The sequence below is a fragment of the Ochotona princeps genome, chromosome 3, assembly GCF_030435755.1.
Source record: "Ochotona princeps isolate mOchPri1 chromosome 3, mOchPri1.hap1, whole genome shotgun sequence".
NCBI lineage: Eukaryota > Metazoa > Chordata > Mammalia > Lagomorpha > Ochotonidae > Ochotona > Ochotona princeps.
In genome coordinates, this window is record NC_080834.1 from 40,360,779 (window position 1) to 40,371,483 (window position 10,705).

The 10,705-nt window shown below is 50.9% G+C and overlaps 1 protein-coding gene across 1 annotated transcript; it reads left to right on the forward strand.

The window, feature by feature from the left end:
* Positions 1-1,418: 1,418 nt before the first annotated feature.
* Positions 1,419-10,302, forward strand: ADAMTS1 (ADAM metallopeptidase with thrombospondin type 1 motif 1). The gene is made up of 9 exons (XM_004588592.3): positions 1,419-2,603; positions 4,172-4,518; positions 5,103-5,235; positions 5,551-5,718; positions 6,094-6,380; positions 6,596-6,782; positions 6,886-7,061; positions 7,966-8,141; positions 8,280-10,302. Exons 1-9 carry the CDS (start codon positions 1,877-1,879, stop codon positions 8,977-8,979), a joined length of 2,901 nt encoding a protein of 966 aa, XP_004588649.2. The 5' UTR covers positions 1,419-1,876; the 3' UTR covers positions 8,980-10,302.
* The last annotated feature ends 403 nt before the right edge of the window (positions 10,303-10,705 follow it).

Below are 10,705 nucleotides of genomic sequence, written 5' to 3' on the forward strand. Positions count from 1 at the left end.
ACCAAATTGCAAAGTATCTCCCAGCGATAAGTCCGGAAGAGGGACTTGGGAAGCTCTGGAAGGGCCTCACGTGGCGGGGGCGGACAAACTTTGTGAAGTTGTGAAGAGACGCGTAAAAAGAGGCCAAAAGGCTTGGGGCACGTCTGTGGATGCGGCGCGGGACGGGAGCGCGCGACGGTGCGGTGCGCAGGGACCTGGGAGGCCGCTCTCACCATTGTCCCGGACGCTTTCCGCCCCGGAGGGCATTGTGAAACGTTTCCTGCCTGTGGGTCACGCAGCCCCTCCCTCCGTCTCGACCCAAAAGCCTTTCAGGTTTGCCTTAGGGACGTGGAGGTGGAAGGCTCAGCCTAGGTCGCTTTCGTGGCTTGTGGCTTTTTTCCCTTTGTGGTAGGAAGAAAAAGGAGGGGTGGGGGAAGGAAATAGCTTTCCTCAAATCCCTGCTGCTCACTTTCTCCCTGAAGCGCACGCCCCAGGGCCCTGAGTGTGGAGAGACGGGTGGGGAGGGGTGTTCTTGGGGGCTCCCCACTGCAGCCGCATTTCTGGCGCTGGGGCCTGGGGCCTGCAGTCCTGGGAGGCGGGAGCGTGCTCCCTAGGGCGCGATTGAACCGCAGAAGGAACCGGAAAGCGCACAGTGGTCCTTGGTCTCCTGGGAGACGATCACGGTTCCAGATAGTTTATTCCCGAAATGTGAACCTGAGCAGTCTCTGGGAAGCGGAGGAGAGGGGGGGTTGAAGGTCAGTGTAAACGTGCTTTTGGAGATCCGGAGCTGGGGAAGTGCCCCTTTGGCCCCCTCCCCCGGGCATAATTTCCAGGGGAAGGACAGGGCCAATCAGCTCTCTCCGGGAAGAGCTGGGCCCAGGGCAGAGCAGGCAAGCTGCAACACACGGAGATGAGAGGTCGGGCCGGGTATTTTTCTAGTAAGGGCAGCCCTGGCGTATCTCCCAGTCTAGGAAAGACGGGCTGCTGGGAGAGGAGGGGGAGGGGCGGAGGGACGATTCCAGCTCAGGGACCTCTTGGAGACAGACCTCAGCTGGCCAGCACTCTGACCCTCTTTCCCTCGGGGGAACTGCAGCCCAGCGCGGGAGCTGCGTTCCCTCACCCAAGGGGCCACAGAAAGGGAGGGCGGTCCTGGAAGCCTGCGCAAGGAGAGGCCCGCCGAAAGGGAGAACCTTCGCCTCCGAGCAGCCCCACTGTGCAGAGTACTCGTCATCGCGCCCCTTGCGTTCTCCCGCCCACTGACTGACGAGTTGTGGCGCCAAGCCAGTGCCGAGGGCGCCCCCTCCCCCGTCAGCCCGCAAGGCTTAGCGCTGTTCTTCACCGGCTGAGCTCAGGGGGCGGTGTCTTTAGGCTGGAAAAGCGGCCAAGAGGGAGGAGGGGCTGGGTCTGGGGATTATAAAAGGGCGGCCCGGGCTGCCCGGTTCCTGCACTCGCTGGAAGGCGGTTCCGAGCCAAGGGCTATTGCAAAGCCAGGGCACACAGCCTGGCGGAGAGAGCAGAGCCCTGCTCAGCGTGAGCAGCTCCGTGGCCAGCAGAAGCCGAAGAAGGGTGCCAGGCACCGATCCTCGTGGGGCCTCCAGACCCAGAGCCGGGCCTGCCAGTCCTCGCGGCGGCCACTCTGCAAGAGCCCGCCGCGCGGTGCCTCCAACACTGCGCTTGGCAGGAGAACTTCCCACGCGCCGGCAGAACTGCAGCGCCTGGTCGGTCCCCAGTCTCCGGGAGCATCGGCTGCAGCCGGCTCTGAGCGCACTTTCCAAGAGTAATAGTAATTGTTGACTTTGCCAATCCAAAGCGAAGCCAGTGAGGCTGTGCTTTCCTGATCCGAACAAAAGTTCTCTTGCTCGGTGCGCTGCAGCGCGCGTTATCTCCCGAGGCTACAATGCAGCGAGAAGTCCCAGAGAGGTCCCCAAGGCGCACGCCGGGCAGCGCCATGGGCGACGCGGAGCGGGCACCGCGCGCTCAGAGGTCTCAGCCCCTTTCTCCTCGGCTGCTGCTGTCCGCAGCCATCATGCTGCTAGCAGTGCCGTGCGCGATCGGGCGCCCAGCAGAGGAAGACGAGGAGCTGGTGCTGCCGGCACTGGATCGCACCCCACCACCCGGGACCACGCGTCTTACTCTGGAAGCCTTTGGCCGGCTGCTGCACCTAGAGCTGCAACCCGACCGCGGCTTCCTGGCGCCTGGCTTCACACTTCAGACAGTGGGGCGCAAACCCGGGTCCGAGGAGCCTGGTCTGGACCCCGCCGGCGACCTGGCCCACTGTTTCTATTCCGGCACCGTCAATGGTGACCCCAGCTCGGCCGCCGCCCTCAGCCTCTGCGAGGGCGTGCGCGGTGCCTTCTACCTGCAGGGCGAGGAGTACATCATTCAACCCGCTCCTGCAACGGCCACCGAGCGCCTCGCCCCAGCCGCCACCACCGAGGAGCAGCCTCCAGCACAGCCACAGTTACATCTCCTGCGACGCAGGCGTCGGGGAGGCGGCGGTGTCAAGTGTGGGGTCGTGGACGAGGAGATCCTGCAAGCAGGAGGCGAGGGGCTGGAGGGAGAGGAGACCAGGGCGCAGTGGCCTCCGGGTGGCCAAGTGCTGCAGCGCGCTGGACAACTGACAGGTAGAAGAGCTGCTCTCACTGTTTCCATTCATCCCCCCTCTACCCGTGTTCTCTGTCCCTGGGGGCGGGGAATGGGGCATGGGGGTCCCGATTGCCGCTGGTGGGTTGCAGAATTCGCACAGGACACAGATGCAGAGTGGAGGAAAGTTGTGTAAGGACTGGATTGGCAACTCAGCGTGAGCTAATCAGATCCTGCTAGAAAACTTAATTCCATCCGCCTGAATAATGAATAACTTGGAAAGAATCACAAGTCAGCTATTATCTCCAGACTCAGGCGAAACTTTTCCACCGGGAAATGGGAGGGGAGGAGACCCGACTTCTTACGTATTCCTAGAGCTGGAGCGTGAGCAAATTTTTCCCATCCCTTTTATTCATTTCTTAACGATTTTGTGTGGGCTCTTTAGCCGGGCAGCAACTTTTCGCTGAGCTTTGAAATGACGGCCTCTGCGCTCTTGCTGTGAAAAGAGGAGGACCGAGAAAGTGAGAAAAGAGGAAGAACGCCGTGGTCATCTCGGGATGTGGCCGGCAGCCCGGGATCTCCGCTCAGGGCACTGGTGCCCCCTGTCCTCCTTAAAAGGCTGACGGGGCGGCAGGCTGCTGGGTTCGGCGGCAGAACTTGCTTGGGAGGTCTCCGCCCCGCGTGCTCCGCCTCCGCGCGCGTCCCGTTCCGCCTCCCGGCCTCCGCGCGCTCTCGCGCCGCCACCCGACTGCTCGGGAACACGGCGGGGTGCGGGTTGCCGCGGGTCCTTCCCACTATGCCTTGCTCCGACCCTGTGCTGCCTGCACTGTTCACGGTCCAGGGCGTTTTTAATTACCTGGGGGCCTTTTCCTTCTTTTCACTTGGAACGTGTATCTTAGAATTCTTCCCTGCACTTTCGCCCCGGAGAGCATTTCTGTGGTTACAGCCCCGTGTAGGGGGACTTCTAGGGGGCTTGGTGCTCAGTCAGGAGTGGGAGGGCGCTTTTCCAAATAATCCTCCGGGCCTGGAGACATGAACTTATTTGCTTGGAGCAGTGAGAATGGGGCAATGGCGACTGGACATGGTGGGTGGTCCTTGTGCCCGCAGTTGGCCAGAGCAGAGCACCCCAGGGACCCTTGGAATGAGAGAGCTGAGCCATGCAGGCTGAGATTCCTTCAGGCCCGGCCCCTTGGCAGCAGCACTGGCCCTGCCTTATGCTTTCCACGTGGAGCGGGATGATCTCATTCAGGATTTGCGTCCTGGCCTGTGAAAGAGTGAGTCAGAGCTCCCCGCCCGCTGCCCCTGCTCTGGGGCTTTTACTACAGCGGGGAGGAGGAGCTTGTGCAAACCCCTTCCTCAGTGATCTCACAAAGGACAAAGGAAATCCTCTCTCACAGACCAGAATATTTATAGCAAAGGAGGAGGTGGTTGTTGTTGTTTTTTAAAATAACGTTTTCAGGGAAAAGAGATGCAAATATTTGTTGTTGTTCCGAGGCATATTTTTGTTTTGTTTGTTTTGACTGATGCTGCTTTCCTTACGTACCCTGGAAAGGTGTCTATTCTTGGAGAAACTGCACTAGAGCAAAGTGTCTCTCTTGTTTCTTTACAGGAACTGGGAGCGTCAGGAAGAAGCGGTTTGTGTCCAGCCCCCGTTATGTGGAAGCCATGCTTGTGGCCGACCAGTCGATGGCGGAGTTCCACGGCAGCGGTCTCAAGCATTACCTCCTCACGCTCTTCTCCGTGGCAGCCAGGTTGTACAAACACCCCAGCATTCGGAATTCAATTAGCCTGGTGGTGGTGAAGATTCTGGTCATCTACGAGGAGCAGAAGGGGCCAGAAGTGACCTCCAATGCCGCCCTCACCCTGCGGAACTTCTGCAGCTGGCAGAAGCAGCACAACCCTCCCAGTGACCGCGACCCTGAGCACTATGACACCACGATTCTTTTCACCAGACAGGTTAGGGGCATTTGATACTACTCAGGCACTTGGCCCGTGAAAGACACGTCCCCAGGGTTTTTAAAACAAATGAATGAATCAGCCTACTTGATAGCTAAGAACAGAAAGCTGCCAGCCGCTGATTCATTCCCTCGGACATCCACACCAGCCAGGACCCAGCTGAGTCAAAGCCAGGAACCCCTAACTCAATCCACATCTTGCACCTGGTGGCTGGTGCTCAGACTTGAGCAGGCTCCATGTTAGCAGTCAGCTGGAGTCTGGAGCTGTTGCTGGGTATGAAAGCTAGGCACCCCCATATGGGATTCCAGCCTCTTAACCGGTGTCTCAACTGCTGTACTGAATGCCCAAACCTTCATCACTGTTTTTGCGCTCAACTTTGTAATGGCTAATATGATCGGCCATACTGCTTCCTACCACTTTTGATCAGCTTGACCTTAACAGTTGCATTAGGAAGAATCTTATAGTCCTACCAAGTCTTCATAAGCTCAATGATGCTGACAGTAGATGCTCCAAAACACGTGAGATCACCCAGAAGTCGTACAATCCATGTTAATGAGGATGTATTTCTGTTCTGTTCCTTGTAGGATCTGTGTGGAGCCCAGACATGTGACACTCTTGGGATGGCTGATGTTGGAACTGTGTGTGATCCCGGCAGGAGCTGCTCAGTGATAGAGGATGATGGTTTACAGGCTGCCTTCACCACAGCTCACGAGTTAGGTACGTCTGTTTCAGAATAAGTGCTAATTAATCCAACTCATGAACTCAACTTGATTTCACCAAAAAGATTATGAACAACAGAGGAAGAGTCAATAACTTGTACTGCCATTACAGGTGCACACACACTTGTGGACCTTGGAAATGGTAGATGTTTGGAAATATAACATGTTTGTTTACATCTATATAAAGTGATGTTACATCCAAAATGTACTGCTTTTTAAAAAAAACATCATTTTGTAATATATGAAATTCTGGTAGGGAAAAAAATATGGCAAATGGCCCGTATTTTCATGAAGGTTTTGAATTGCTTTGCAGGCCACGTGTTTAACATGCCGCATGATGATGCGAAGCAGTGTGCCAGTCTTAACGGCCCAAGCCGGGATTCCCACATGATGGCGTCCATGCTTTCCAACTTGGACCGGAGCCAGCCTTGGTCTCCATGCAGCGCTCACACAATCACCTCATTTCTGGATAACGGCCATGGTGAGAGGCTCAGCTGCTCCCTCTAAGTGTCACCCAGCCTTTCACAGAGTTCTTTCCAACTCCACACGCTCTTTTTTCTTTTTGATTTGCCCTCTGCAAAATGACTTTTCACTGTCAAGATCACCAAATGGCCAGATGAAAGATGGTTCTCTGAGTAGCTCCCAAGATCCATTCATTCACGTGTTTAGCAGAACAGTGATTTCCTGTCATTGTGAACACAGAAATACTCTCGGGAGTAATATCAGGACTAATCTCAATCTGAATCTTTTTGGCATTTTCTACCATCATCTCTTGTGATGCTTTCTGAAGCTGTGTTCTACCACTTGCATGCACTCATTAACTATTTCTTAATATTGATTGGCATTTTCTTTATAGGAGAATGCTTGATGGACAAGCCGCAGAATCCCATACAGCTCCCATCTGATCTCCCTGGTACTTTGTATGATGCCAACCGGCAGTGCCAGTTTACATTTGGGGAGGAATCCAAGCACTGCCCTGATGCAGCCAGCACGTGCGCCACCTTGTGGTGCACGGGCACCTCGGGCGGCCTGCTGGTGTGCCAAACCAAACACTTCCCATGGGCTGACGGCACCAGCTGCGGAGAAGGGAAGTGGTGTGTCAACGGCAAGTGTGTGAACAAAACCGACAAGAAGCATTTTGATGTGAGTTTTTCTATTGAAACACGTTTGGGTTCATCTGAGATGGAGGATTAAAAATAACAATGACACCAAAAGATTTGATCCCAGACACTCCCTTGTCCTTTTAGTGGGAATGCAAGTTAGCTGGAACTGATTCTTTGTCCCATATTTTCCTTCTTTGATCTTCTAGAATTTTCCTTTAGATAATCCTAACACTGGTGATTTGTGTCTGTTTATAGACTCCCGTTCATGGAAGCTGGGGGCTCTGGGGGCCATGGGGAGACTGTTCCAGAACCTGCGGTGGAGGTGTTCAGTATACCATGAGGGAATGTGACAATCCCGTCCCAAAGAACGGAGGGAAGTACTGTGAGGGCAAGCGAGTCCGCTACAGGTCATGTAACATCGAGGACTGCCCAGATAACAATGGTGAGTAACAGTGGACTGCAACCTTAAGAGGTGGAGCGAAAATCATGTTTCTAGAAGCTCCAAGGTTTGAAATGGTCGTGTCATCCTGTTGTTCTCTTTCCAGGAAAAACCTTTAGAGAGGAGCAATGTGAGGCACACAACGAGTTCTCGAAAGCTTCCTTTGGGAGTGGGCCGGCCGTCGAGTGGACGCCCAAGTATGCTGGCGTCTCGCCAAAGGACAGATGCAAGCTTATCTGTCAAGCCAAAGGCATTGGCTACTTCTTTGTTTTGCAGCCCAAGGTACTTTTTCTTTTGCCCAAGATCCAAGGCCACAGCTTGCTACACCTTTATGCAAGCTTTGGCATACTTTCTTTGCTCTAAGTACTCACATGTTCAATTTCAAACTCGAACTGTTTTTCCTTTACATGCCTTGGCGATTTCCTGTTTTGAATTTGGGGTGTCCTTCTATGAACAGCACTTAAACCCAACACTTAAAGTTGTTGCAGTCATTTAGCTGACACCAAAGAGTAGCCATTTGACAAAGCAGGTGTGACCCAGGGTTCACAGGCAACTCGTAGTTAAATAAATTATATATTAACACAGCAACTAGTAGTTTTAGGTAATCATTCAGGCATGGTCCAAAGTGCATGCTACTGGGCGACCAACAGTGGGATGTGTAAATAAGCTCAATCAGCTGGAGCCCTGGGCTCCAATCATTCTTATCTTTGAGAGTGTGGATTGGGCAAGGAGAAACATTTCCTCGTGCTCTCTTGCTGAAGGGATAAAGCTGGCTCTGAAATACAAAATGAAATCTAACTTGGTCATGGTTATCATGTGGTGTTAGCACGGCGGGGGAAATATTCCCGAATTCCAGATTAAATGTTGAAGAAACGAATTATGGAGCACCGCCTATTGCCACATGTTCTAGACACTGTGCCTGTAGCAGTGAACAAATTGACCAAGATCTAGATCTCATTCACTTTGGCTACAGAGGAGATAAGCCAACGAACAATTAATCAGAAAATGCCTTTTTTCCCCCCTGTAGTCTATACAGTCTACATTAAAAAGCCAAGAGAACAGTAAAATGTGCGGAGAGTTCTGTTTTCATGAGCAGAGTTGGAAGAACTCTGAGCAAATGAGCGTTATGGTCACAGGGTCTCTCACCTTGCTAGCGTGTAACAGCAGACACTGGCTCTGTTTGCAGGTTGTAGATGGCACTCCCTGTAGTCCAGATTCCACCTCTGTCTGTGTCCAAGGGCAGTGTGTAAAAGCTGGCTGCGATCGCATCATAGACTCCAAAAAGAAGTTTGATAAATGTGGTATTTGTGGAGGAAATGGATCTACATGCAAGAAAATATCAGGATCAGTTACAAGTGCAAAGTAAGTTTCCTGTATTGGATTCCTGTATGGAAATTCCTGTATGGAGGGAAAAGGTATCAGAAATGAGAGGCGCATCAATTTTAAGTAATGAATTAGCAATGAATGAAAGATCTTTTCATCTGTTTTCCTTCCCTACAGACCTGGATATCATGATATTGTCACCATCCCAACTGGAGCCACAAACATCGAAGTAAAACAGCGAAACCAGAGAGGGTCCAGGAATAACGGCAGCTTTCTCGCCATCAAGGCTGCTGATGGCACGTACATCCTCAACGGCGACTTCACTCTGTCCACTTTAGAGCAAGACATCACGTATAAAGGTGTGGTCTTGCGGTACAGCGGTTCCTCTGCTGCGTTGGAAAGAATCCGCAGCTTCAGTCCTCTCAAAGAGCCCCTGACCATCCAGGTTCTTACCGTGGGCAACGCCCTTCGGCCTAAAATCAAATACACCTATTTTGTGAAGAAGAAGAAGGAGTCTTTTAATGCGATTCCTACTTTTTCAGAATGGGTCATTGAGGAGTGGGGTGAATGTTCCAAGTCCTGTGGATCGGGTTTGCAGAGGAGACTGGTGGAATGTCGAGACATCCATGGGCAGCCTGCTGCCGAGTGTGCGAAGGAAGTGAAGCCAGCCAGCACCAGGCCCTGCGCTCAACTGCCTTGCCCACACTGGCAGGTGGGGGAGTGGTCACCATGTTCCAAGACTTGTGGGAAAGGTTACAAAAAGAGAACCTTGCAGTGTCTGTCCCACGACGGAGGGGTGCTCTCTCATGAGAGCTGTGATCCCTTAAAGAAACCTAAGCACTACATAGACTTTTGCACGGTGGCAGAGTGCAGTTAAGCGGGGTCAGTTTTGAGGGAAAGGCAGGGTGGAAGGCGTGATGACAAGGCAGTCAAGGGGGCTGGAGGGATCCAATGTAACCTGATGGTGACCAATGGGGTGTACGGATAAGAGGGGAGTGTAGACGCAGGGAGAAAGGAGTTAGATGGGCATAATGCCCTTCCAATTACACGTTTCATAGGCTCGTTAATGAGAACTGTTAATGGCTGAGCAATGATGGATAAATAACTTGAGGAGGCCCAGGGCATTGTTTCATTATTTCTTTTGTTACATCTATTGGAAGTTTGAAAAAAATGGAACAGTTGTTAAAATAAGCAAGACGCATCACAACACTTGTTTCTTGGTACTGATTAAATATTGCAGCATGTGAGGCTGGGAGAGGAAAGGTGAAAGGAAGAGGAGATTTTTATCCTAAGACTAGGTTTACTTTACCTCACTAGTTGTAGAGGGACAGAGGAGTGTACAGACAGGCTGGGAGACCCCTGCTGCACGCAGCTGCTGGGCTTTCAGGCCATGTTTATACAGTTTTCTCTTGAGAGTTACCACTTCAGCTCATTCAACGCGAAAGGAACCGTCATCAATGTGAAATGACTGGAGTGTCTCAGCCTTCAACTTGTGGTCCCATCTCAGTCTGCATGTGTAGTTCATTTCCAGGAAGAAACAATTCTGTGTGTTTATGAAAGCACATTGAATCTGCAAAGACAAAAAAAGAAAAGAAAAGCAATGTGTTAGATGCTGGCAAAAGGTAGAAGAGACATGCTGAATGATGGATTTGGTACCTCCAGCCTTACTTCTCTCCTTATGTAAGCTTACCTTGGAGATGCGGTCGTGAAAACACAATTTGTGTGTCTCCATAAAGTCAGTAAGATCGGACAAAAAGGGTGGAATGCCAGAAAAGGAATGAGATGTGCAGAGCAGGATCCCGTGGGAGGGGACGTTAGGATCGCTTGTCTCTTGCGGGGAGGCTGCTGAGGGTAGCAGGTCGTTCTCCAGCAGCTAGTTCAACAGTCGTATCCTGGTGAATGTCTGTTCAGCTCTTCTACTCAAAGACAATATGACTTTTTTTCCTTATGTATATAGTAAAATATGTTACTATAAATTCTATGTACTTTATAAGTATTGGTTTGGGTGTTCCTTCTAAGAAGGACTATAGTTTGTTAATAAATGCCTATAATAACATATTTATTTTTATACATTTATTTCTAATGATAAAACTGTTAAGTTATATCGCTTTTGTAAAAGTGCATATAAAATAGAGTATTTATACAATATATGTTACTAGATATAATAAAAGAACACTTTCTGAATGTGTGCGTATTTTCTGAAGTGGGAATTAATTCTTGAAAAGGAAATCTGAGAATGAACACTGATTTTGACTAAATTACTCAGAGTAAGATTTTGTTGTGTTGAAATATGTACCACATATTCTTAGTTCATGAAATGATAAAAAAAAAGGAATCTGATATCTTTAATGATAGGTGAGGTTATAGTTAAGGCATTTAGTAGTGTGAAGGTACTTGAAAAGCTGGAGAAGGAAAAGGGAACTTTGTATTGCTACAGATAAAACAAAACTTAATTCATGAAAAGTTTGATCCTAACACTCGCTTTTCATGAGCATTTTCAAGACCTGTTGTATGCACTGACTTCAGAAATCTTTGTGCCAACATAAGCTTATCTTTCAATTCTATATTCCATGGAAGTCTTGAAGTATCTCCACATATACCCC

Coding starts and splice junctions, on each gene's coding strand:
- ADAMTS1 (XM_004588592.3), top strand. CDS start 1,877: ATGCAGCGAGAAGTCCCAGAGAGGTCCCCAAGGCGCACGCCGGGCAGC. Junction 5,236..5,550: donor CACCACAGCTCACGAGTTAG/GTACGTCTGTTT, acceptor ATTGCTTTGCAG/GCCACGTGTTTAACATGCCG. Junction 8,142..8,279: donor GGATCAGTTACAAGTGCAAA/GTAAGTTTCCTG, acceptor CCTTCCCTACAG/ACCTGGATATCATGATATTG.